The sequence below is a fragment of the Urocampus carinirostris genome, chromosome 9 (assembly GCF_059441175.1).
Source record: "Urocampus carinirostris isolate Australia breed hairy pipefish chromosome 9, RoL_Ucar_1.0, whole genome shotgun sequence".
NCBI classification, from domain to species: Eukaryota; Metazoa; Chordata; class Actinopteri; order Syngnathiformes; family Syngnathidae; genus Urocampus; species Urocampus carinirostris.
Window position 1 is genome coordinate 36,577,992 of NC_142357.1, and position 27,771 is coordinate 36,605,762.

The following is a 27,771-nucleotide window of genomic DNA, read 5'->3' on the forward strand; positions in this document are numbered from 1 at the left end:
TTTGGAATAAGATGGGCAGTTTTTTCCCGCTATTTTCTGTGTTTTCCCCACTTTATGACATTAACAACAAATTATTTTGATCGCCTTAAAACTTAGTGGTGTTCATGCGTATGACTATTTATGTCTCTAAGATTCCTGTCTTCTATTGGTCGATATCATATCAAATGCTGTTCTGCTATTGTTTTGCGTCACAGCATTGTGAAAATGGCGAAAATGCCATTGGCGGAACTACTTCCCACAGTGCATTTTGTCATGATTACCGATGTGATGCACCTGCGCCCCCTCCTTTGGCGGCAACTGCCTCGGACTCTGATTGGCTCCCTGTCCCTATTTTAACCCACTCCTTTCTGTCACCTGTTGTCAGTCCGTCTGCGAACCTCAGTTAACACTAGGCAAGCCTTTTTTGACCCTGACTCTCACCTGTTTTTTGCTCCCGTCTGTCCCCCAACTTCGACCCGTTTTTGATCCTGACCACGTCGACTCTCCCCTCCCGGCTTTCGACCTCTTTTGGCCCGACCACGTCGATTCTCCTTTCTTGGCTTATGACCCGTTCCTGACCCCGACCTCGTTTTTGCTCTCCTGTCCCGGTTATCGACCTGTTTTTTTCCATCCTTGACACCGGCATCGCTCACCACGGAAGTTCCACTTCCGCGCTCAGTGCGACCTGCTTCCCGCGCCCAGCGATCACCGGATGGTGGGTGCAACCCTTTCCCTTTTTTCCAATAAGAGAGAAACGCAACGCAAGTGGATCCTGTCTCCGTTCTGGTCTTGACACATTTCTCAGTCAGGATCTTGTGTGCTTTGTGCACTGGGAGTTATTGTCATACAGTACTGTATTTTTTGCATTGTATTAATTAGCGATGGGTCTCAAAACTTGCATTGAAGCTTAAGGTAGAGGCAAAAATATGACAACCATTGCAAAGCTCACGTGCGAGAACGAGTCGATCCATTCATCATCTGCACTGCTTATCATCAGTAGGGTCGCGGGGGTGCTGGAGCCCATCCCAGCCGTCATCGGGCAGTGGGCAGGGGAGACCCTGAACTGGTTGCCAGTCACAGGGCACACAGAGACAGACAACTCACTCGCTCATTCACACCTAGGGACAATTTGGACCGGCCAATTAACCTGACATGCATGTTATTAGAACGTGGGAGGAAAACCGGAGTGCCCGAAGGAAAGACACGCAAGCACGGGCAGAACACGCAAACTCCACACAGGAAAGTTGGAGGAGAACGAGTCAATTCCCTTAATTCCTTCTTAAAACTTTTTAATTGAAGCTCACACTCCGGCAGCCATTTTTTATGCATGATTCTGAAATTGAGGAACTGGGATTTAAGAGCAATGCCAGCGTCAGCAAACATTTTGGAAACTTGTGAGTTCATGTCACTGGTTTTAAAATTCGATGGAAAAATGAACCGAAATAAAGTTGAACACAAGATCATATTTCCTAATCTTGACTTCCTCTATTAAAAAATGAAGACACCGAATATGAGGAAATGTGGTTGTGTAATCCACAGTTAAATTATACCACACTTTTGTTGAAAACTTATCTTTACCTCTCTTTTTCTCTACTTCACCCTCACTACCTCTGTTTTTCGCTCTACCCCTGTCCCTCTTGATCTTTCTATTTCTTTTTTCCCTTCTCCCTCTCGCTCTCTCTCTCTCTCCCTCTATTCTTCTGTCTTTTGTTATCTTTCTGAGCTCTCTCTATTTTTTTCCTGTCTCTCTCTCTGTCCTTGTCTCTCTATTGTTTTTCTGTCTCTCTTTCGATACGACTCATCATTTCTCTCTCTTTTTCTTATTTTTTCAATTATCTTTATTTCTCTACCTCTCTGTATTTCTCTGATTCATTCCATTGCCCTCTCATTCTCTCACCCACTTACTCCGTCTCTTTCTTTCCCTACCTCTATCTATCCTTTGCTCTGATTATCTCAACTCCTCTCTCTTTCATTTTTCTCATTCTGTCTCATTCTCTATACCTCTATCTTGTTCTATCAAATTTCCTTTCTTTTATTGTCTTTTACTCAATTTCTCTACCTCTATCTTGTTTTATCAATTTTGATTTTTCTCATTCTCTCTCTCTATTTCCTTACCTCTGTATTTTTATCTATCTATCTATCTATCTATCTATCTATCTATCTATCTATCTATCTATCTATCTATCTATCTATCTATCTATCTATCTATCTATCTATCTATCTATCTATCTATCTATCTATCTATCTATCTATCTATCTATCTATCTATCTATCTATCTATCTATCTATCTATCTATCTATCTATTTTCTATCTATCTATCTATCTATCTATCTATCTATCTATCTATCTATCTATCCTTTAACCTTTCACCTTTCTGTCTATCCTTTTACCCTTCTATCTATAATCTATCATTTTACTCTCTATCTCTCCATCTGTCCTTTTACCGTCCCATCCATCCATCTGTTCTTTAATCATTCTATCCATCCATCGGTCATTTTATCTTTCTGGCACTCATCTGTCATTTAGTCTCTCTATCCTCCCATCTTTCTATTGTTCTACCTTTCTGTCTAACTATCTATTTGCCTTTCCTTTCAGAATGCATCTATTCTTCTATTGAACTAACATTTTATCTTTCTATTAATCTATCATTCTATATTTCTATCTATCTATTCTTCTATCTCTCCTCCTACGAGTTTTAGTGAGTATTGCGTGGGTTTTTTTTTTTTCGTTTTCCATTCGCACTCTTAACCCCAAGAAGAACAGATGGCTGGTTGGATGATAGTCATCAGAGAGTGAGTTTGCTTCCTTCTTTTGGCCATAAAGGCGAAGCATATCTATTATTAGCTTTTTGTGTGAAATGGCTCTCCCGTGTGGTTGTCTCCAGCCATTGCTTTTAAGTAGTGCGTGCACCAAAAGATGGACGTTATTGAACATCGGAAGGCGCCTTCTATTGGTAACCTGCAACAACACGTGTAATAGCTGTAGTAGATACAGCAAAATTAAATACTGAAATACAGTATATGGATGGTTAGATCCCTTAACCACTAAGGTCGTTCGGGCACCATTTCCTGTGGTGTGTCTTGGGCAAGTACAGCCTGGTTGGGCCAATCCCCCACCAGGCCAACAAATGTTTCACGCAGGGGACCTTTTGGGTGTTAGGCAAATGTGGTAACCACTGCACTACAGAAACATAGTGAAATCTATAGGAAACAATAAACTAAATAACATTTACAATGTTTAAGAATTCACATTTATTTCTATACAGGCTTACTACATTCCCATCCAAACAGTTTGGTATATACACACATATATTTATGTGGTGAAGCGATAGCGATCCCTCAGAGTTCGTGGTTTTGCGGACCAGAACCACCTGCAAAAAGTGAAACTCCGCAAAGTAGCGTCGCACCTTCATTTAAGAACCCCCAAGAGTTAAACTTACCTGGAGATGATGTCATTACCGACTAAGAGTATACGACTGTAACAAAATAACAACTATAGATCTACAAATAACAACTCACAACACATAATTGCATTTCAATGGATGGTTTTATTTTTATTACACAAAATTGAAGGGCTTCGCCTTTCAATGTAAGAAAGCAATTTAGAGAGCAGCAGGCTAGCTGCGCGCTTGTCTTCGTTTTGAACAAAGTCTCCTCGAGATTAAAATACAATCATCCCAAATGAAGCAATTGCTACTGGCCTTCCTGTGTGGAGTTTGCATGTGCTTGCACTACGGTTTTCTCCCACTTTTCAAAAACATGCATGTTAGGTTAATTGGCCGGTCCAAATTGTACCTAGGTGTGAATGAGCAAGCGAGTTGTCTGTCTCTGTGTGCCCTGCAACTGGCTGGCAACAAGTTCAGGGTGTCTTCTGCCCACTGCCCAAAGATAGCTAGGATGGGCTCCAGCACTTTCGTGACTTTACTGAGGATAAGCGGTGCACAGAATGGATGGATGGATATGTACAGTGGCTTACAAAACTATTTGCCCCCCCTTGAAGTTTGTGACCTTTTGCCACATATAGAACATCAAGATATAAAACTGTAGGTTCTTTTTGAAGCATCAACAATAAGTGGGACACAATCATGAAGTGGAACACACTTTATTGGATATTCTAAACTTTTTTAACAAATAAAAAACAAAAAAGTGGGTGTGCAAAATTATTCAGCCCCTTTACTTTCAGTGCAGCACACTCTGTCCAGAAGTTCGGAGAGGATCTCTGAATGATTCAATGTTGATCTAAATGACTAACGATGATAAATGGAATCCACCTGTGTGTCATCAAGTCTCTGTATAAATGCTCCTGCATTGTGATAATCTCAGAAGTCAGTTTAAAGTGCACAGACCATCATGAAGAACAAGGAACACACCAGGCAGGACCGAGATACTGTTGTGGAGAAGTTTAAAGCTGGATTTGGATACAAAAAGATCTCTCAAGCTTTAAACATCCAAGGAGCACTGTGCAAACAATAATATTGAAATGAAAGGAGTATCAGACCACTGCAAATCTACCAAGATCAGGCCGTCCCCCTAAACTTTCAGCTCATACAAAGGAGAGAACTGATCAGAGATGCAGCCAAGAGGCCCATGATCACTCTGGATGAACTGCATAGGTCTGGTGGGAGAATCTGTCCATAGGACAACAATCAGTCGTATACTGCACAAATCTGGCCTTAATTGAAGAGTGGCAAGAAGAAAGCCATTTCTTAAAGATATCCATAAAAAGGGTCATTTAAAGTTTGCCACAAGCCACCTGGGAGATACACCACAACAATTGGAAGAAGGTGCTATGGTCAGATGAGACCAAAATCAAACTTTTTGGCAACAATGCAAGGTGTTAGGTTTGGCGTAAAAGCAGCACAGCTCATCACCCTCAACACACCATCCCCACAGTCAAACATGGTGGTGGCAGTATCATGGTTTGGGCCCAGCAGGGACTGGGAAGATGGTTGAAATTGATGGGAAGATGGATGGAGCCAAATACAGGACCATTCTGGAAGAAAACTTGATGGAGTCCGCAAAAAACCTGAGACTGGGACGGAGATTTGTCTTCCAACAAGACAATAATACAAAACATAAAGCAAAAGCTGCAATGGAATGGTTCACCAAAAAAACATATCAATGTGTTAAAATGGCCAAGTCAAAGTCTAGACCTCAATCCAATTGAGAATCTGTAGAATGAACTGAAAAGTGCAGTTCACAAACACTTTCCATCCAACCTCACTGAGCTCGAGCTGTTTTGCAAGGAGGAATGGGAAAAAATATCATTTTTTTCTATGTGGAAAAACTGATAGAGACATACCTCGAGCAACTTGCAGCTGTAATCCCAGCAAAAGGTAGCGCTACAAAGTATTAACTCAATGAGGCTGAATCATTTTGCACGCCCACTTTTTCTTTTTTATTTGTTAAAAAAGTTTAAAATATCCAATAAAGTGTGTTCCACTTCATTATCGTGTCCCACTTATTGTTGATGCTTCACAAGAAATTACAGTTTTATATCTTGATGTTTGAAGTCTGAAATGTGGCAAAAGGTCAAGTCAGTTCAAGGTGGCCAAATAGTTTCGCAAGCCACACTATGTATGTATGTACTGTATGTATGTAGGTATGTATGTATGCATGAACAGTATGTGTGGGTGGTGTCTTCATCGTCTCACACTTGGGTCCAATTCCAGAGTCCTGGGAGTTTGAGGGTTCTGCACAGTATCTTAGTTGTTCCTAGGATTGCGGTCTACTGCCCTGAGTGCTCCCACTACCACGTGCACCACACTGCTCTTTCAACACTTGGTATTTGGCAATGTTGACTATCTTTTTTTGCACTATGATGAATATTTTTGCAACAAATGCATATGTTGACTGTTCTTTGCACTATGATGACTATTTTTGCACCAAATGCATATTGCACAAACCCTTACGACACCAAACTGTATGTAACATCCTACATGCCGACATTTCTTGTGTAAATTTTGTGTAAATTATAACCATAACCTTATCCTCCTTGTTTTATAACCTTATCTTCTCTGTTCCTTTATCTTTTGGGGTTTTTACCTCACTGTGAATGTGTGAAACTGGAGTGTCATGCCCAATTTCGTTGTCACAATATGTTAACCCATTTTGTAACAATGACAATAAAGGTATATTCTATTCTATTCTATTCTATTCTATTCTATTTCTCCAGTTACTTTAAATACTGTATTTTTCTCAAGCCTTAAGCTCAGTGTTTCTGATCTTTGATCGTGTCTTTTTGCGTCATTGCCCCCTTCCTTTTATTTAAAATGTTTTTATGTTAATAATATTTTTTTGTTTCTTTTTGTTTCTTTAACTAGTTCAAATCATTTTATAATTTAGAAAAAAAAAACCTTTTTCCCGACTCCTAAAAATGTTCACTGGTTAAGGGTAAGTTGAGAAAAAAAACAAACAAGTAAACAGTGTCTGAAACCTATGAGAAAAAGTTAGCGGACACCAGGGCAGACAACTCTGAAAAGTTGCCTGCCCCATTTTTCACAACTTGAAACACAATAAGACGACTCATTGCAAAATACACATTGTTGCTAAGTATTAAGGATTGATCATCAGAATACATAACAGAAAAACACATTGAAATTAAGTTTATCATAAATCTACTTATAACATTCATTGCATATATGACATCGCTGTTTTCCATCTGCCATCAGTATGTACCTGTATTTATTCACCTTTATTAATGCAATGTTTGCGTTGCGTTGTCTACTACAAGCCACGTGAACTCCTCTTTCCACGATGATTTTTATGTACTTCTGCGTTTTGTAGCGTCATACATTTTTTTAGCTTCTTTTGAATCTTTCTTCTGGGGCTGATGTCTTGGCTTGATTCCTAAACACTTATCGTTTTTATTGTTTTCTCAGTGCGTCTACTTTGGAAAATGATATGCAAATGCGTGACCTTATAACGCTAGGAAAAGTCTGGAAGCACGAAGTTATTCGATGCAGGCTTCTGATTGGCAGCCGGGTATGAAAATTTCAAAACGAACAAAATCGAAATAAAGCAAATGTTTGATTTGGAAAAAAAAATCTGTCTTTTTTGTTTTTTTTTTCTTGAAAAAGTTGTCGGCCACCCGGGCAGAGACATTTTGTAAGTTGTACGCCCGACGTAAAAGATGCACGCCCCGGGCGTCCGGGCAGGCGTTGTTTCAGACACTGAAGTAAATCTGACAGCTGGGTTAGGCTCGTGTCTTCAGCTACTATATGAATATGTCTCTTTGAAGGATGGTTTTGTACCACAGACATTCTTTTAATGACAAGAGCAAGTTTTCCACCTGGGAAAGTAGGTCGTCACCCATCTTTCTAAAACTGTGACCTACTTCTTGAGCTCTCATTGCGCAACTAAAGAGACATTGGATCTCTAGACAATTCTAAACGAAGAATAAAACTGCAATACTGTACGATCAAATGAATAAACCCAAGCAACCCCAAAATTATAGCATTTTAATACTCTCTTTTCCTTAAAGCTCCAATGTGACACATTTGACCACTCGGTGGCACTGTGTTATCTGGTACGAGCGAGAGCCAGTGATTCACATCGTGGCAGCATCCTGCCAGACAAACGTGGCGCCGACTTGGTTAGGAATTTCATGTTGTAATAGAAATTGAAATTTCTGGACCTAGGAGTTTTTTAATAAAAATTAACTTTAGTATGATAGTTCATGTACTTTTACCTGGTATTCATATAAGTCAAGTCAAGTCATGTTTATCTGTATAGCACTTAATCACAAGGAGTCTGAAAGGGCTGCACAGCTCCTTTGGCGCCAACTGCCTCGGACTCTGATTGGCTCTCTGTTCCTATTTAAAACCACTCCAATCCGTCCCCTTTTGTCAGTCCGTCTGCGGACCTCATTTAACACTAGGCAAGCCTTTTTCGACCCTGACTCCCACCTGTTTTTTGCTCCTGTCTGTCCCCTGGCTTCGACCCATTTTTGATCTTGACCACGTCTACTCTCCCGTCCCGACTTTCGACCTTTTTTGTCCCCGACCACGTCTACTCTCCTTCCTGGCTTACGACTCGCTTCCGACCCCGACCAAGTTTTTGCCCTCCAGTCCCGGCTACTGACCCGTTTTTTCCGTTCCTGACACCGCAATCGCTCGCCACGGAAGATTCACTTACGCGTTCAGAGCGACCTGCTTCCCGGGTCCAGCAATCACCGGATCGTGGGCGCAACCGTTTCTCTTTCTTCCAATAAAACTTGTGAGAAACGCAACACAAGTGGGTCCTGTCTCCATTTTGGTCTTGACATTTTCGATCCCCACCTCAGACGGGTTCATGTCATATCCTGTCATATACTGTATTGTGAATTTGCGTTTTAATTTTTTTAACCTATTGTAATTTTTTTCTGAAAAGAAAGGGGGCAAATGAATATCAACAACAACAAATTTGTTGTAATTTGAAAATGTTTACGATTATTTTTATGATAATGGAGGAAAATATATTTGCCATTTTTACCTGACTATATTGTACCCAGGGTATGTACATACAGTACTTACTGAATGGTGGGTGGGTGGGTTGATTTCCTGTGGTGTGTCTTGGGCAAGTACAGCCTGGCCAACAATAGCCAGGACTGTGAAAAACCTTTATTTAAAAAAAAATATATATTACAATTAGCAAATGTTTTTTTCTCTGTGATCCTATTCATTAGCTTTTTTTTCCCACGTAGCCGGTGTGCTCAAATTCTGCCAAGTACGCCGACCACATTCCCAAAAATACACCCCCACCCTCACTCTGTCAATTTGCTCATTAACAGGTTCCTTTTTGTATATAAACTTTCCCTTTTTCTTCTTCAACCGTAGTATATACAAATTCATTGTCAGCTTGTGCGGCCCGACAGGTAATGTAACTCCTTGAATCTACACGGCATTTTTCTATGAATGTCAATTAACAAAGTATGTCAAAGATATTATCTACTGTCTGAAGAAAGTCAACGCGTGAGGAATGTTGTAATTGAGAGCAACAAACAAGATTGATCATTTTGATAGGTGTCAGCAATTATAACCAGGAAATAATTACGTTAAGTATAAAGTGTTCTGTACGGTATGTTTTTAAGTGGAAGCATGTTTACCATGGTTTCTGTAGGTCACAGATGTCAAACAGGCGGCCCGCAGGCCAGATCAGGCCCGCTAAGGGATTGGATCCGGCCCGCGAGACAACACTCAGAGAAGCGCAATAGAAAAACGGGCTGCAGGTTGAAATATGTCAACTTGGTGTTGCCAAAGCCAGGTGCCTCTCACAAAGACACTGTACTTGTCTTTATCTCTCTCTCTCTCTCTCTCCCCTCTCTCTCTCTTTCTCTCTCTGTTTCTTTTTCACCCCTTTCCTCCCACTCTGTCTCGGTCTCTTTCACTCTGTGTCTCTTTTTCTCATCCTTTGTTGCTCTCTGTCTCTTTCTCTCTGTGTCTTTTAACCTCTTTTGCTCTAACTTCCTTTTTTCTTTTTCTCTTTCTCTCTTCATACCCTTTGCACTTTCTTTTTTTTTCTCTCCTTCTATCTTTCTATTTCTCTTTGGATTTCTTTCTTCTTCTCCCTTTCTTTTCCCCCTCTCTCACAACATCTTTATCTTTTGTTGCTCACGCTCTCTCCCTCTCTCTCTTTTTCTTTCTTTGTCCTGCCCTCTCTCCTTTTACTTCCCTCTTCCTTTTATTTCTTTATCTCTTTTTCTTTCTCTTTAATCTACTAGTCCGGCCCCCGACAGAATGTTTGTTCCATCAAGTGGCCCCCGAGTTAAAATGAGTTTGACACCCCTGCTGTAGGTGAACCCATTTGGGTACAATGGCAGGTGTGCTCAAAAGGGTTGTTTAGTAAAAAAAAAACAGGAACAAAGTAACAAACAAGTGGTCTCAAAACAACAAAAGACAAGACACAAAAACTAAACATGATGTGACAGCCAGTCAATATAAAGAGGGAAACGCTCAATAAAAAAAGAGATCCAAGTGTTGGGACAATCCTAAAATGTGATGGTTGGATACAGTCGTCCCTATTGATACTACATTAATCAATTCTGAGGTGGGGATTGTAAGATGAAATTGCTGTTTAGCGGGGAATAGAAACTGATGGTAATTAGTTCCAAACTTCCGGTACCCCAGATAAAACTTTGAAATGACAAAATATTGTATTGTAAGTACTACTTATTAGTAATATACTTGCACACGATTAAATACCATACATTAAAATGCAATTAAAGGAAAAATTTAAATGTGTTTCCTTTTTGATGTGACATTGAGCTGATACATAACATTGGTAAATGGCGGCGCCCTCTGTTGGCTGCGGCTGCATCGGGTCGCTACAACGGGTCAGGTGTATCGACATTTCGTTCTGTGTACATTGTTACAAAGAATGACAATACAAAGGAAATTAGGAAATTAAATTATACAGTGGAGTTACTGGGTGGATGCAAGGGGAAGGGGGAGACAGCGGTTTAAAATTATTACTGATTCTAAAGCTTCCACTTGTGAGGATTGTTATGCCCTTTGAATATTTCATTGCTTAATCATCTTATATTTGATAATGAGCTTGATCGGTTGGTTATAGCCATGCACTTATCGAAGTTAGCTATTTATGATCCTTCGTATTTCTTGATCATGGCAAGCTTAATTTCCTTGGTTATCAAGTTTTTTCTTCTCCCTTAGCATCACTGGCCTTGGGAACCATAGTAAAATATTAATGCATAATAAATATCATTCGGTACAAACAAATACAGCTTCTCCAGATTTTAAAGTCTTTATAAACTTCTGAAAAGAGAAAGACATTGTGGGTCGTAATTCAGCCGATAACGTGATGCTGTGAGGCAAACCAATAGCAGCGCTGCATTTATTATGAATGACGTCAATTAATGGCACACAGGAGTCTTAGAGATGTGATGTGGGGAAACTGACATACAAAAGGGCAAAAAAAAAATAATCTCATTCTACACAGGGAAGAGAAAATGTTGTATGGCGTGGATGATGTATTCCGGGGGACTACTGGACAAAACTGACAATAATTGACCCATTTTCCCAACTACTTGTTACTTTAGAGCTACTCCAGTTTTCCTGTTGGACTGGATAGGTAGTAATACCTTTTTTTCCATATGTGAAAGGGACAAAAAAATGTCATACGTTCACATATTTTCATGACACGTTTCTTGATATAAGGAACAGAGCGTCACCAGTATAGAGGGAGAATACACTGAGAGAAGGTATGCACAGCACTGTTTATTTTTCCTCTTTTTAACGAGATAGCTTATCATTTAAATGTGCAAATTAATTATAATAAGGACGCAAGATAACCTGATGTCCTGTTTCCTAGTCTGATATCACTTTTTTTTGTGTGTGTGCGCGTGTGTGTATGTATATTTTCCCCCATATATATTCATTTAAATATTTCCGGGGTAAAATGAAAAAATAAGCAAAAAACACCTTGATTTTTCTCATTTCAAGAAGCATTTGATATTAAGATCAAAGCAGAAATACTTCAAATTAACCAAATTATTTCCCATTTGTCTTAATGGACAAGCAAAACCTATTTTTAGTATCATTTTCCTTTGTTCAAAAATAAAAATAAGTTAAAAAAAGAAATAAAATATACTAATACAATAAAGATTCAAAATTTTTAAAATCAGATATGTATAAGGTCAGCCCCGCAGCACAGTGGTTAGCGGCACAGTTCTAAGGTCTTGGGAACCTCCTGTGTGGGTTCAAATCCAGCTACCGGACTTCCTGTGCGGAGTTTGTATGTTCTCCCCGTGCGTGGGTTTCCTCCGGGCACTCCGGTTTCCTCCCACATTCCAAAGACATGCATTTCAGGTGGATTGGCCGGTCCAAATTGTCCCTAGGTGTGGATGAGCGAGCGAGTTGTCTGTCCCTGTGTGCCCTGCGATTGGCTGGCAACCAGTTGAGTGTGTCCCCTGCCCACTGCCCAATGATTGCTGGGATGGGCTCCAGCACCTCTGCGACCCTACTGAGGATAAGCGGTGCGGCTAATGAGATGAGATGAGATATGTATAAGAGTATAGTAAAAAAAGGAATCAAATGCTAAGAATTTGCTCAATGATCTATAGACTGCCGTATCAGACAATTTATTTATTTTTATTATGAGTATCTATAAAAATTTTAAACAATTTAAAAAAAATGTTCATTAGAAAAATATTACTTAAAATATGCAAATTTTTAGAGCAACAATTTGAAATTCATGCATTGTCGGAGCAATATCCCCCCAGCGGGAGGTGGGTAAAGTCAAGAACACACTCATCAATCATTATCTTTTTCTTTGTTTTTCTTTTTTTTTTCTTGTGGATGATCTGCACGGCATGCACTTCCTTTTACTCAAGTTATTACTTAGATGATTAAAATGCTTACCAAAACTATCGGTTTAACTCCAAAACAGTAAATCCAAAGAAATGTCCATCCTAGCTGGCACCGTAAGAGATGCGCCGCTTCCTCTTTCCACCTGGCTTACATCGGACGTCATTTCTGCTTCATGCCAGTAGCTCACAAGCTTTACAAATATTTTCTGCCTTTCGGCTGCAAATTTCAATGCATCTCGTAATCTGCAGAGTAGGATTTTCTTTTCGGTGCCGTTTTGTTCAGTCCCATAGCTGCACTTCGTCACCAAAGTGTTCATACTCGAAGAGCCCTTTTGATTTGAGGGACTCGGCCGAAGCTGCGTAGATCAGCGGAAACTACGTAAAGTAAAGCATCGGGTTTACTCCAAGCTTGGCCCCTCAAATTAAGTAATACGGTTAAGTTCGGCTGGATATTTTATTCCCGATCTTATGTCTAGTACCAATGTTATAAGACTTAGGTATGACTCTACTGAGGCTCAAAACAGCGATCTTCTTGGATGGCGCCCTAACCTCAAGGCCACGAGCTGGTTAAATTTGACATAACATTTAATAACAATAATTGTACTTAAATTAATATAAAGGGCTGAAAATGTATTTGCTCTGCACTGTCTGAAAATAATAATCAATACACACAAAATCTGCAAATAATGTTGTTGTTTTTTTTTCCGTTTTATGTATTTATTTTTCGTTTTAAAGCTCTGGTATAAATTATTAATGCAGTTGGTGGAATGGAGTGCTAGGTATTGAGTGAATAAAGGAAGCAAGGTTTTGGGTGCTCTGAGGAGAGTGATGAGTAACATGAGTATGGATGTTAAGAGGGGACTGTATGAGAGTGTGATTGTGCCGACTGTGTTGAATGGTGCAGAGTCTTGGAGCCTAAATGCAGATTTGAGAAGGAAATAAAATGTTTTTGAGATGAAGTGTTCGAGGAGTATGTTAGGAGTGACAAGATTTGATAGATTGAGAAATGAAATTGTGAGAGACGGAACTGGAGTAGTAGTGGAACTGAGCAAGCGTGTTGATAAGAGAGTACTCGGTTGGTTTGGACATATGGAGAGGATGGATGATGAGCAAATGTTGAAGAGGATCTACAGAGCAGAAGTAATTGGAAGGAAGAGGAAGGCCGCGATTGACGTGGATGGATTGTGTTATAAGTGCACTAGAGGAAAGAGGTCTAAATATAGTGGAAGCTAGAGCCCTTGTTGGTGATAGGAAGGAGTGGAGAGGTGTTGTGAAAGGATGGTGGGATGTTTGGACACGTTCTACGGGATGGGCGGGGCACCTGTATGATGCAGCAGGGGTAAACCAGTGAAAGCTGTCGGACAGAAGAGTGTGTTATGTCACCCTGACCTGAGTGACACGGCCGCTTTCTCGTGTCCCGTTTCATCTGGAGGGACGAAAGCATGACTGATTTGGGTGCCGAGGTGCTTAACTTGTTTGAGTGTTTGGGCATTTGGGTTGGCCATGGTCCAAAAAATAGTGTGTGTTTTTTACTACTTTTTCCTTTTTTTTCTTTTCTTTGTTTTTGTGTATGTGTTTGTCTTGCTCTCGGTCACCCCTCTCGAGGGATATGACCAGGGTGGGTAGGTAGGTAGGTAGGTAGGTAGGTAGGTAGGTAGGTAGGTAGGTAGGTAGGTAGGTAGGTAGGTAGATAGATAGATAGATAGATAGATAGATAGATAGATAGATAGATAGATAGATAGATAGATAGATAGATAGGTAGGTAGGTAGGTAGGTAGGTAGGTAGGTAGGTAGGTAGGTAGGTAGGTAGGTAGGTAGGTAGGTAGGTAGGTAGGTAGATTAAACAGGAAAAAGGTTTTTTTGGCAAGGTCTGTTGGAACGATATCCATGTCAAATTTACATGTATATTTGCACACATTTTTGCACTACTTTTTTTCTAACTTGGGCAAGTCTCTAAGGACTACTTTGTAAATATTTTTGCCTAGTGATCCTGGTAGTTCTTTTTATCTAATTTTTCCTTTTTAGGTCTTTTATACATGTTTACCCCGGTGTGCTATGTCTAATCTTGTTGCATACAATGTTTCACAACGTTGATATCAATGACAAGTAAAAAGTTGAATATAATTGTTTACCTGTATAAAATAATGTTCTCAATTTGTGTCCTCTAGTTTCTTGTCAGCGGACAGAGAAGCAGACCATGTTGCACTGTCAGAAAATTTGCGGGGTGCGACGAATCCTCACTTTAATCACCAGCGTCTTCGAGTGTCTGTGTTTTGCTGGTGTGGTTTTTGGATGGGCCACTTTGGCGTTCACCCTTAAGCAGCAGGGCTTCTTCAGCTCTCATTGCACCAACACCACGGAAAAGGATGGCTCGGAAGAGTTAGGTGAGTTGCTTTCTTCTCCAAAATCGAAAATTTATTTCATTATAATAGACCCCCGGGATGGGACATGAATCCATCCTGAGGTAGGGGTCATCCATCCATCCATCCATTATCTGCACCTCTTATCCTCAGTAGGGTCGCGGGGTGCTGGAGCCCATCCCAGCTATGTTCGGGCAGTGGGCAGGGGACACCCTGAACTGGTTGCCAGCCAGTTACAGGGCACACAGGGACAGACAATTCGCTCGCTCATTCACACCTAGGGACAATTTGGACTGGCCAATTAACCTGATATGCATGTTTTTGGAATGTGGGAGGAAACTGGAGTGCCCGGAGGAAACTCTTGCAAGCATGGGGAGAATATGCAAACTCCACACAGGAGGTTCGATCTCAAGACCTCAGAACTGTGCCGCACACGCGCTAACCACTGCGCCGCCGTGCTGCCCGGTAGGGATCATAAAGATACAAATATTAAAACAACAAAATAGTATGTATTAAATACCACTTATGTTTAATATGTGTGCTATAATTAAATAGCATATTCATGTCAAGGAAAAAATACATTCGATTTACCTTTGGTGTGACGTGACCTGAGCTGGCTAAGTGGAATAGCGGGTGGATGCCAATCAGGATAGAAGGCGATTAAAAATGAAACTGATCATAAAACTTCCACTGGCTAGGATTGTCATCCCTTTAGAAGATTTTGTTGCAGGGCTGTCATACTTTATTTACCTCGGCTTACGGGGTCAGACTAGTAAATTAATTGCATAAAAAATGTGCCTTGGCTGAAGGACTGGAGGCTCATGATTAAATTATGATTCAGGAATGTAAGACTTGAATGCAAAACCATTATTGAATTTTTTTTCCCCAAACTAACATTTCATGTCTTGTAGTGTTAATGAACTGTGCATTTGTAAAAACAACAACAGTAATTATCAACATGAAAATGTTTTTATTTATGAAAATATTCACCTGGATATAAGATCCTGGCTGTTATACTTCATATCTTTTATAGAAAGGAGCTAAAGCTTCTTCAAACTTCTGCTATTTTTTTTTGTTTTGTATTTGTCGTATTGCATCTGTGACTTTCATTTTAAGTAAAATAACATTGAAACGGGTTGCCTCATCGTTCTCTGGTTGATTCATGTTAGTGAGCAAATACAGCTACAGTGGGTGCTTTGCAGGTGGCTCTTGGCCTTGGCAACATCCAGTGGACATATTTAAAACTGCAGGTTCTTGTGGCTCATTTTTATCTTAGCATTGTCTCTCAGGCCACAACAATAATGTAGGGGACCACATTTAGCCAGTGGGCCATGAGATTGTCACATGTACTTTAAAGTGACTGTGTGTAGCGCCTCCTAGTGGTAGAAAAAAAGATTTCAAAACCAAAATGTATTCAAGTCTCTGTAGTTTGTATTATTTCTTGTGCTCTTTAGCACTGGTTTCCGGTTGTAGTACACATTATACCGACATCTAACTGCCAAATAATACAAACTGCCCCTTAATGGGATCCTCATGTTTTATAATAGTGCAAATTGACAGTTTGTTAGAGCTCTTCAACCAAGCAATGGTCGCGATTTGTGTGCCTTCTTCGTATTTGTTGATCATTGCAAGCTTTGGTTCCATGGTTATCATGATATTGCTTCTCCCTTTAGCATCACTGCAAGTTTCAAGACACAAAGTGGAACATGTTCAAGCTTGTTACATGAGATCTGATGTCTTGAACAATATCATTCCCACTTATTCCCTTTAAGCATTGACTTTAGTGCCTGCAAAATGAAGAGCATTTTGTTTTTTTCCTGTATATCCACAATATTTCCTTTATAAGATGTGGACCAATAACAGACAGTCGTCTAAGAAACGTTAACCTGTCATCAATGTTCCCTGTAATTTTCCTTACGGGTCTGAGCGTTCACACAAAGTTGGTGAGCAATGCTTGAAACAACAGTGAGCAACAGCAATCCTAAGTGTGGCAACTAATCCATTATCAAACATGTCCAAAACTTGACATCAAGTTACATTTTGCTGAGTTTCCGGCAATGCAAAAATATTTTTCTCTTTTGAATGAATTGACTCATGTACTATTGCAAGGGTTGTACGGCCTACAAACATCGTTTGTTCTCACAATTCATTCACAAGATATCCATTTCTTTTTATTTCCTGATATATTTTGTCACATAATATTAACATTTTTGGGGGCTTATTTAGTCGGTTGTAAGATACAGAACTGTACTTAATCACATTTTTTAGTGGAAGTACAATGTTGGCAAGAAGATTCATTTTTTAATTACACGGCCCCGCCCCAAATCTACTTATCGAAATGAGAATTGGAAATTATTTGAATGCAACACAAACTTTTTAATCTTTTTTCTGTGTTTTTTTCTACTTTTTTTAAATTCCTTTAAAATAATCTCATTGTGTTTATTTTTTTCCGAGCTGTTACTTTTTTCTTTTTGTCCTCTATTTACTTTTTTCCTACATTTCTTTCTTTTCTTTTTTTTCTGGCTTTTTTCTAAATGTTTCCCCCTTTTTTTCTCTTCCTTATGTTTCTTTTTTTCTCAGCTTTTCACTACTTTTTCATTTTGGTATTTTTTTCTTTTTTGTTCTATTCCCCCTTCCTTTAAGTCATTTTGTGCATAATTTTACTTAATATTTGGTCATGTTGGGATTAAAGAAGCAAAAACAACCTGAAGAGCCGTTTAGGACCCGAAAGAGCCGGTTCCTTTTGGGGAGCTGAGCCGAAGAAGCCGGTTCTCGACATACTCTACTAACTTTACTCAACTTCGTTCGACTTCAAAATACCGCATTTAGGACACAACGTCAGGGGAACCCGTGCATTTTTACCTTCATGCACTGTAACTTTGACTTAAGTCGCTTCTTATTAAGTAATTTTGAGCCCTCATTTTTGTGCACTGGCTAGATTTTCTTGTGCGCTGAGATTGTGCGAGCAGTGCGCAATTGCGCACGCGCGCAGTATAGAGGTATCACTGCCTGTCATACGCACCAACACCGCAAGGTTTTTGGTTATACAAATTAATTTGTCGTTGAATTCGTATAGTAAGGGAATTGTCATATAGAGAGGCCAGAAAAGCATCTCGTTCCACACTGTAAAGCCGCTGTATCGCAGGAGATCGACTGTATCAGGGTTCGCAAATGTGCTTCAAATCGACGAAAATGCTTGAATTTTGATGTTGTGTTTTCAAAGTCAGGAAAACGCCCGGGGTGAATTGCTTGAAAAATGCTTGAAATTATTTCCATTGTCGTGTTTCCTGGTAGTCTGACTTGATAGACAACGCTTTTCAATGATGAAAAATTAGACAAGTGGGTGAAGATAATGCATTTGCTCCAGTCCTCATTGTTGAGTTCTCATGTGAAGCATTACTGCCCCCTACTGCCGCAGCCAAGACTAGTCATGGGAATTCCGGCTCTATTTTTAAAAGGGTTTCTTTTGGCATGGCTCACTTTTTGCTCCCAAAAAAGCTCCTCAGATGTTTTTATTTAGTTTTTTTTTATATATTATCAAGTCAAATAAAATCATGTTTCTCTGTATAGCCCTTAATCACAGGAAGTCTCAAAAGGCTGTACAGACTAGAGAATATTATTACACCATCCCCTGATCTAAAACCTACATGAGTGCAAGGAAAAATCCAAAACCTCAGCATGAGGAAATTAAAAAACGATGACATATAGGTCATTCATTAGCTTTAGAACATGGCGGCGCGACTATACGCAGCGGCTTCACGTGGCTCTCCAGTAAATCTTTTTACTTTAAGTTGTAGCGAGCAGAGACGGGAGTCGTAGGCGGAGTGTCAAACAAAGGTGCCAAAGGACGCTGCTTTAATAACATGTAAACTTGCGATCACCAAAACAAACACACGAGAGTGGCTAGAACCGGTCGAATTAAGAGTCCCCCTAGGAACTCGCTAACTAAACAATAGTTCCGTGGGTGAATTATGTACAACCCACTACACAAGCCCCCCCAGAATTCACCCATAGTCAAAGTCTCTGTGCCTGGTTGGGACGCTGACCCGGCCACTGCGGGTACAAGGAGTTGGAATAGCAGGGGGGTGAGAGCTTGTGGACTCAGTTGGAAAGCCCACAGTTGCTGGGGGCGGAGGGTCAGAGTGGGTACCCACGGGACCGAAGGGTCGTGCCGCAGGAGGACGGCCGCGCCGTGGGGCTTGGGCCAGTTCCAATGGCTTGGACATATCCATGTGGGCAGGCTTAACCCTGTCCACGGAGACAGTCTCTGGCCTACCACCGATGTCCACGACCATGGTCTTGTCGCCATGCTGCAGGACCTTAAACGGTCCATCATAAGGAGGGCGCAATGGTCCGCGGTGGGCATCGTGGCGAATGAAAACAAAACCAGCCGAGCGCAGGTTGGAGGGAACCCGTGAAACTGGCCTGCCGTGTCGCGATGTGGGGATAGGCACAAACGCTCCCGCAGTGCCCTGCAAGATGGACTTCTCCCTGGATGCAGCCCAGGGTGTCGTTGGGTCTGGGATGAAATCACCTGGCACCCGCAGCACTTGACCGTAAACCAACTCAGCTGAAGAGCACTGAAGGTCCTCTTTGGGAGCGGTCCTCAGTCCCAGCATGACCCAGGGTAGCTTATCGACCCAGTCCCCATCGGTCAGGCTGGCGCGCAAGGCCGCTTTCATCGAGCGGTGGAACCGCTCGCACAACCCGTTAGCCTGGTTTCGGGACCATGTGTAATGGAGAGGCCCAGGGGCTGTCTGATCGGCGAATGATGCCGAGACGTTCCATGTTAGCAAATTCGGATTTAGCAACTGCCAGTCTGTCTGGATTGAGTCGTCGGGCCCTGGCATGAACCGGGGGCCCCTTGGTTTCAATGTGGTGCTCAACCCCATGTCTGGTCGTGGAGGCTGAGAAGGTGGGCTTCGCCAGACTGGGGAACTCGGCGAGGAGCCGGTGGTAAATATCACCGTCCAAGAGAGAGCTGGACAGACCCTCAAAAATCCCCTTGTCGCGGACACACGCGAGAGAGGAGAAATTCAATGCGTCAACGAGGCGGCCATTTTTCACATCGACGAGTAATCCATTGGCACACAGAAAATCTGCACCAAGAAGAGGAAAAGCAATATCCGCAGTGACAAAGTTCCATGTAAACTGCTGACCCCCAAAACACACGTCCACTGTCCGTGTCCCGTATGTGCGGATGGGGGTGTCATTGGCAGAAGTTAATGGAGGTCCATGTGTTCCCCCCCCCACATCGTCCACAGTGGCAGGGAGGACGCTCCTCTGGGCGCCGGTGTCACACAAGAACTTTTGGCCGGAGATGGCGTCCCGGATGAACAGTAGCCGGTTTCTTGCGCCTGCACTCACGGCCGCTACAGAGTGCAGGCCTCGAAGTTTCCCGTCGCGTTGGAGGTGCAAGGGGGACGGCACTTCTTGGCCCTGGGCCCAAAACGTGCATGGTAGTAACACAGACCTGACACATTCTGATCGTCGGTGGCCGCGCGTGCCTTGCTGGCTGGGGGCGTCGCACTTGATGGTGTGTAGGCGCGTGTAGGGGCCAGCACCTCATGTGTGTATCTATGCGTGGCCAGGAAAAACCGGTCCGCTTCCTCTGCCAGTGCACGCGGATCTGTAATGGTTGTATTTGCAAGCGCCGTCTGGACATGCGGCGGCATGTGACGCAGAAAAAGTTCAATGAAAAGAAAATTTGGCTCTTCGGTGCCAAGCAAGTTTAACATCATTTCCATGTGATCCGATGGCTTACTGTCTCCTAAGCCCTGAATAGCAAGGAGGCGTCGAGCACGCTCAGAACGCGACAGTTCAAAGATTCTGAGGAGATATGCCTTCAGTCCCTTATATTTATCCAGTTCAGGAGGGGATGTGATGAAACTCACCGCTCTGGCTGCAGTTGAGCTCCCCAGAGCAGACACCACGTGGTAATAGCGAGAGTCATCGTTAGTGATTCCGTGCAGTGCGAATCGAGCTTCTGCTTGTGCGAACCACGTTAGCGCTGATGACTCCCAGAACTCGGGGAGCTTGAGAACGGGCGCGTACGCCATGACGGTATGCTCAGTAGTATGCACAGCCTCGGAAACTTCCACGAGACTAATGTCGGGGTCACCAATGTAGCGAGCAGAGACGGGAGTCGTAGGCGGAGTGTCAAACAAAGGTGCCAAAGGACGCTGCTTTAATAACATGTAAACTTGCGATCACCAAAACAAACACACGAGAGTGGCTAGAACCGGTCGAATTAAGAGTCCCCCTAGGAACTCGCTAACTAAACAATAGTTCCGTGGGTGAATTATGTACAACCCACTACAAAGTGTTCTTTTATCTCTCATCCTTTCTTTGATAAATACCTGTTCGGCAACTATCACCTTAAGTCGCCAGGAACTTATTAACCTGGGTCTAAGATTAGATTTCGACTCATTTCACGATTACAACACCAACAACAACATCCCAAAGGACATACGAAGACCACCGGGATCTCCCTGGGTTACCTGCCCGCCCAACAAGCGACGGAGACGGCGGAGGGAACGTAAACAAAAACGAGGTTCTCGGGGAGGCCTAGCGAAGAAGCTAAAAAGACTACCACACCGACAAGCGCTTCCGAGTATCTTCCTGACCAACGCCAGATCCATCGTACACAAAATCAGTGAGCTTGAGCTGCGGATAGCTACTAACAACTTCGTACGGAATAGCAACATTTTTGTGATCACGGAGTCATGGCTTGACCCGCGGATCCCCGACGCTGCAGTTCAGCTAACAGGACGCACGCTACACCGATACGACCGCAACGAAGACTCCGGCAAAAAAAGAGGTGGGGGACTATGCATTTACGTACATAATGCGTGGTGCAATAACAGCAGAATTATTGATGCACACTGCTCGCCCGATCTAGAGTTTCTCGCGGTATCGTGTAGACCATTCTATATACCGCGAGAGCTAACTGTGCTCATTGTGATAGCTGTTTACATTCCTCCGGATGCTAACGCTAGCACAGCGCTAAACCTTCTACTCGCTGCCATAAACATTCAACAGCTTGCACACCCCGACGGAGCTTTCATTATCGCTGGCGACTTTAATAATGCATGTTTAAGGACTGTTCTTCCAAAATTCTATCAACATGTGAACTGTGCAACAAGGGGTGAAAAAACTTTGGACCGCGTTTACAGCAACATCAAAAACGCATACAAAGCTTCCCCCCTCCCCCACCTAGTAAATTCGGATCACATATGCCTATCCCTTACCCCCTCATACACCCCCATCCGAAGGAAAACAAAACCTGTAACGAGGACAATACAAACGTGGCCTGAGGGAGCCCTCTCCAAGCTGCAGGACTGTTTTGATCAAACTTGCTGGGAGGTATTTGAACACCATGACCTCCAGAAATTCACTGACACTGTTTTATCCTACATCCGTTACTGCACGGATGAAGTCACAGTATATAAAAAAGTCAAAAACTACCCAAATCAAAAACCCTGGATGACCAGCGAGGTGCGCACCCTCCTCAAACACCGCAACACCGCCTTCAGGTCTGGAGACAAGGCTCTTTACGGGGTGGCCAGGGCTGACCTGAAGAGAGGCATCAAGGAAGCAAAATCAGCCTACACAAGGAGGATCGAGCACCTCTTCGCTGGAAATGACCCGAGGAGGATGTGGCAGGGCCTCCAACACATCACCAACTTCAGAGGCCACAACCTGGCAACTGTTGAGGCTGAGGCTTCACTAGCTGAGGACCTTAATCAGTTCTTCGCTCGCTTTGAAGCTGGTAGGCCACATACAGCAACATCACACCCATCAACAACCAGCAGCAACTCCCTCACATTTCAGGAGCACGAAGTCAGGCGTGCGCTGAATACCATAAACCCCAGGAAGGCAACTGGCCCGGATGGAGTACCAGGGAGGGTACTCAGGGACTGTTCCAATCCGCTGGCTGGGGTCTTCACCACCATCTTCAACCGGTCCCTGTCACAGGCGACCGTCCCACCTTGCCTCAAAACCTCCACCATCATTCCCGTCCCCAAAAAGTCAGCAGTGGAAAGCCTCAACGACTACAGGCCTGTAGCTCTCACGCCTGTGGTCATGAAGTGCTTCGAGAGGTTAGTGTCCCGGCACATCAAAAACTCCCTGCCACTCACACTGGACCCCCACCAGTTTGCCTACAGGGCAAACCGCTCCACTGACGACGCCATAAACACAGCACTTCACACCGTGCTGAAACACCTGGACCACCGGGGGAGCTACGTCAGAATGCTCTTCCTGGACTTCAGCTCAGCCTTCAACACCATTATCCCGGAGATCCTGGTGGAGAAACTTGCACACCTAGGACTCTCTCCCTCCATCTGCCACTGGATAATGGACTTCCTCTCCAACCGCCCACAGTCGGTGAAACTCGGTACCCACGTCTCTCCCACCCTAACACTGAACACTGGCTCCCCCCAAGGTTGTGCACTGAGCCCCCTGCTTTTCACCCTCTACAGCTCCGACTGCTCACCGACCCACCCCACAAACACTATTATTAAGTTTGCTGACGACACCACCTTGATCGGCCTCATCTCTGAAGGGGACGAGGCGGCATACAGGGATGAGGTTGAGTCACTTTCAACGTGGTGCTCGGAAAACCACCTCATATTGAACACAACAAAAACAAAAGAACTGATTCTGGATTTCAGAAGGAATAGCAGGAATCCAGCACCACTCATCATAAAAGGAGACTGCGTAGAGAGAGTCCACTCGTTCAAATTTCTGGGCGTGCACATCGCCGACGACCTCTCCTGGTCTGCAAACACCAGAGCGGTGGTAGGGAAGGCCCAGCAGCGACTGCACTTCCTGAGATTGCTCAGGAAAAATAACCTAAAACAGCAGCTGCAGGTGTCTTTCTACAAAGCCACAGTGGAGAGCATCCTAACATACTGCATCACGGTGTGGTATGCGGGGTGCACAGCAGCAGACAGGAAAAAGCTCCAGAGGATCATAAAAACAGCCCAGAGAATCGTCGGCTGCTCTCTGCCCAGTCTGGAGGACATTGCCTGCTCTCGCTACCTCAGCAGAGCAGAAAACATCGTCAAGGACTTCTCTCACCCCGGCCACCATCTCTTCGACCTGCTGCCTTCCGGCAAGCGCTACAGGTCACACAAAGCAAAAACGAACAGACTCAGAGACAGTTTCTTCCCCACAGCCATTACCACCCTAAACGGACACCGCACAAACAACTGAAAACTGTTGCAAAAAAAAAAAAAAAAAAAAAAAAACCTCACACGTATGTAAAATGGTACTCACGTACATGCTGTCTGCACTATGTTTGTTCACTGCTCAACAGACACCGCACAAAAACTGAAAACTCGTGCCAACACTACCTCATACGAAAATAATGTTACTCAAGTCTTGTTCTTGCACATGTCGACTGCACTACGTTTAATGCTCAAATTGCACAATGTCTGACCATTTCCTTTTTTTGCACTATGATGTCTATGCTTGCACCAATGTATATGCGGACTATTTTTGCACCATGATGACTTTGCACCAAATGCAATATTGCACAACCGTTACGATACAACGTTATCACGACAACCCTGTATGTAACATCCCACATGCTGACATTGTTGTGTAAATACCATGTAAATTATAACTATAGCCTTATTCCCCTTGTTTTATAACATTATCTTCTCTGTTCCTTTATCTTCTTGCTCATACCCTCACTATGTGTAAAACTGGAGTGTCATGCCCAATTTTGTTGTCACAATATGTTAGCCCATTTGTAACAATGACAATAAAGGTATATTCTATTCTATTCTATTCTATTTTAACTCTAAATTTAAATGGTTCCACTGAAGTTGCAGACTGGATCTCTGAAGGCAGAGCATTCCACAGCACCCAGGCGTGAATGGAGACTCTCTCACCTGCAGATTTCTTCTTGGCTCTTGGGATCCCTAGGGAACCAGCATTTTCTGAACAAAGGCTCGGAGCTGGAATATAGGTAGAAATAACATTTTCTTTTCAGTTTTAGATAACAATAAAACATTGTGAACTAGATTATCAAGTAATTAGTCATTTAGTGGGTTTTGCAGGGAGGGGATCCTTGCAAAACACAAATTAAAATATTTACAGATCTACCAAAAAAAGGAAAACACGAATCCATTTTAGATTTTTACACACTGAACTAATTTAAAGTGGAACAACAACACAGGATCCTTGAAAATGCCAAAAAAATATAATATAAATTCAAAAATATTAACTCTTCAGTGCTATAGATAATTGATAAAATGCAAAAAGTGACCTATTTACAATTCTATCTTAACCAATTTAGACTCAGATCTTCTGAAAAACATGCAAGAAAGTATACATTGGAATGAGTAAATGATAGCAACATGTTGCCACCCAGAGAAATGAAAAAGGAATGGATGTCAGAAGCATGAGATCAGAAGACTCTAAGATTGAAAGATTGAATGCAATGTTTGGAGCAATCAATATTACTAAAATGCGTCCAAATTTGGCAAATTTTCTTTTTCTTTTTCTTTTTATTTATTTTTTTGCATACAGTACTTTTTTTCTTTTTTGGCTTCTGTTTTGATCTCTGTTATTACCCAACACCTATAGAGCTTTTTCTGTGGCTACGTTGAAGCAGAATTGTCATGATTTTACCAATTGCCCTCATCTGTGCTCACTCGTCCAGCCCCAGCTGCCACTTGTTCCCTAATTAGTTCTCCTCCTATTTAAACACATCATTCTCGTTCACTCCTTGTCAGTCCGTCAGCGAACCTCCACACATGCAAAGCAAGCATTTTTGAGTCTGGCTCCCGTTCTGTTCCCGACCTGTTCCTGTTTCCTGTTCGTCTGTCCCTGGCTTGTATCCGTTACCTGACTTGTCCCGATCTCCAACCACGCTCCTTTCTCCCGTCCCGGCTGCCCGACTTGCTTTAGATCTCCGACCACGCTTCGTTCGCGAGGGCTTCTTGCTCCTCCTGCCCAGCGAGCACCAAATCGCTGTTGTTTTTTTCCCCTCGCCTGACTACAATTACCCAATAAAGCACAGTGTGAGACGTTACGCATTTGGGTCTACTGCCTGTTTCGGTCATGACAAGAATGACAGAATTCATGTTAGTTTATTGCAACCCATTGACACAAAAGGAACATCTCAAAAATAGCACAAAGTATGTAAGCAAGACGGCAACTTTGTTTTAGTCCTCAAAGCCAACCCCAAAAAACAAACGTTTTTTTTTTTTAATCGACCATGGATATCTTCCAAATATAGGTACTGATTAAAAATTGGCCTTGAAAGTGCTTGAATTTTGCCAGGAAAAAAAGTGTACTGTCATGATTAATGATGCGGGGCACCTGCGGCTGCCCCGTTGACGCCAGCAGCCACGGACTCTGATTGGCTGTTGGACTCTTTTTAAACCCCCGTCTTCCAGCAAGAACTTGTCAGATCGTCTGCAAACCTATGCTCCCAGTTAGGCAAGCCTTTGTACTCTCCGACTCTATCCTGCCCTGTTTCCTGTTTGATGCCTGTTGCCGACTTCTTTTCTGGAATCGTTTATGTTGTGCTCCTCCGCCCCGGCCGTCGACCTGCTTTTCTCGCTGTCAACGACTAGCCTCGCTCGACACAGAAATGCCACTTCCACGTTCCTGCTATCTGCTACCCGTGACCGACGATCATCGGAGTCCTGTTCTCCATCTTAATAAAAACGGAGTAAAACGAACGCTATTGGGTCCCGTCTCCGTTCCTGGTCCGTGACATGTACAATCCCCGTATATTCACATGAGGCTTCTCTCGTTTGCTTCAAGATTGCAGCGGCCAAGCAGAGCAGTTCTCGTTGATCTTCACCATCGCATCCTTCATGAACAGCTTTCTCACACTGCTGAACGGTTTCATCTTTGATCGCTACGGCACTTTTGTTTTGCGGCTGCTGGCAATGTGAGTCCATTTTGACAATAATTGCAGAATGATTCCAAAAATGCCATCATGAATTCAAATATTATGACGTACTCATTTATTTATTCCAGTTGTATATACACTTTGGGTACTTTGTTGCTGGCCTTCTCCACTCCAGGTAATAAGCTTCTTTTTTTTTCAATAGGATTCCATCGAATTTATACAAATATATAAATTAGATTTTTTTTTTTCCCTTTAGCCTTGGCCCTGATGCTTTTCCCAGCACTCGCCCTCATTTCTCTGGGTGGCAACATGTTGCTGCTCACCAACATACAGGTAGGATCACTCACGCCATTATTAATTAATGGCAACATTTATTTGTTTGTGGACATTTGTTGATATTTCATTTTTCCCTCTGTTTATCCCTCTGTTTACTGAAAATCCACTAACTCACAATACAGTCGAAATAACAACAGAAAGAAAGAAAAGGTCTGCCTTTAACACTGTGGACCATAATATCTTACTAAAACGGTTGGAAAAAAGGATTGGTCTCTCGGGAACCGTCCTCTTATGGTTCAGATCCTACCTCTCAGATAGGACGCACTGTGTTAAATAGGGTGAAATGACATCTGAGCCCTTTAGTGTTACCTGTGGTGTTCCGCAGGGTTCAGTACTTGGCCCCCTTATTTTCAGCATTTACATGCTTCCATGAGGTGATATTATTTGTATGTGTAAGTATAATATCAGTTTCCATTGCTACGCAGATGACACTCAACTATATCTTCCGATGGAGGAATCTGCCACGCTAAACTGGAAATTTGGGGGCCTGCCTCACTGAGAAAAATGATTGGATGTCACTCAACTTCTTGCGCCTTAACTCTGAAAAGATCAAAATGCTAATTATTAGTCCATCTAAATACCATCACTTGTTCTCAAAAACTGCTCTGAACATTGAAAAATGTAAGATAACCCAGAGTGACTCAGTTAAAAATTTAGGTGTCATATTTGACCCCGATCTGTCCTTTCTAACACAAGTTAAGAATATCACTAGCTTTTTTTCCGTCTTCGCAACATTGCTATAATACGCCCAAGGCTGTCTCAGTCGGATGTGGAGATTATAATTCAGGCGTTTGTTACCTCCCTTCTCGATTACTGTAATGCACTACTCTCCGGTCTCCCGAAGTCCAAAATAAAAACCCTGCAGCTGGTAGAAAATGCTGCAGCGAGGCTTTTAACTAAGACAAGAAAGTTTG

The 27,771-nt window shown here is 42.6% G+C and overlaps 1 protein-coding gene across 2 annotated transcripts in view; it reads left to right on the forward strand.

The window, feature by feature from the left end:
• The window catches only part of LOC148360187 (equilibrative nucleobase transporter 1-like), a 42,890-nt gene that overhangs the window by 4,106 nt on the left and 11,013 nt on the right, over positions 1–27,771 (forward strand). For both annotated transcript variants that reach the window (XM_088343623.1, XM_088343624.1), the window contains exons 2-5: positions 14,452–14,667; positions 26,431–26,560; positions 26,650–26,696; positions 26,778–26,854. In XM_088343623.1, coding sequence (XP_088199749.1) covers positions 14,481–14,667; positions 26,431–26,560; positions 26,650–26,696; positions 26,778–26,854 — 441 coding nt within the window. In that variant the 5' untranslated portion in view covers positions 14,452–14,480. The remainder of the gene's footprint in view (positions 1–14,451; positions 14,668–26,430; positions 26,561–26,649; positions 26,697–26,777; positions 26,855–27,771) is intronic.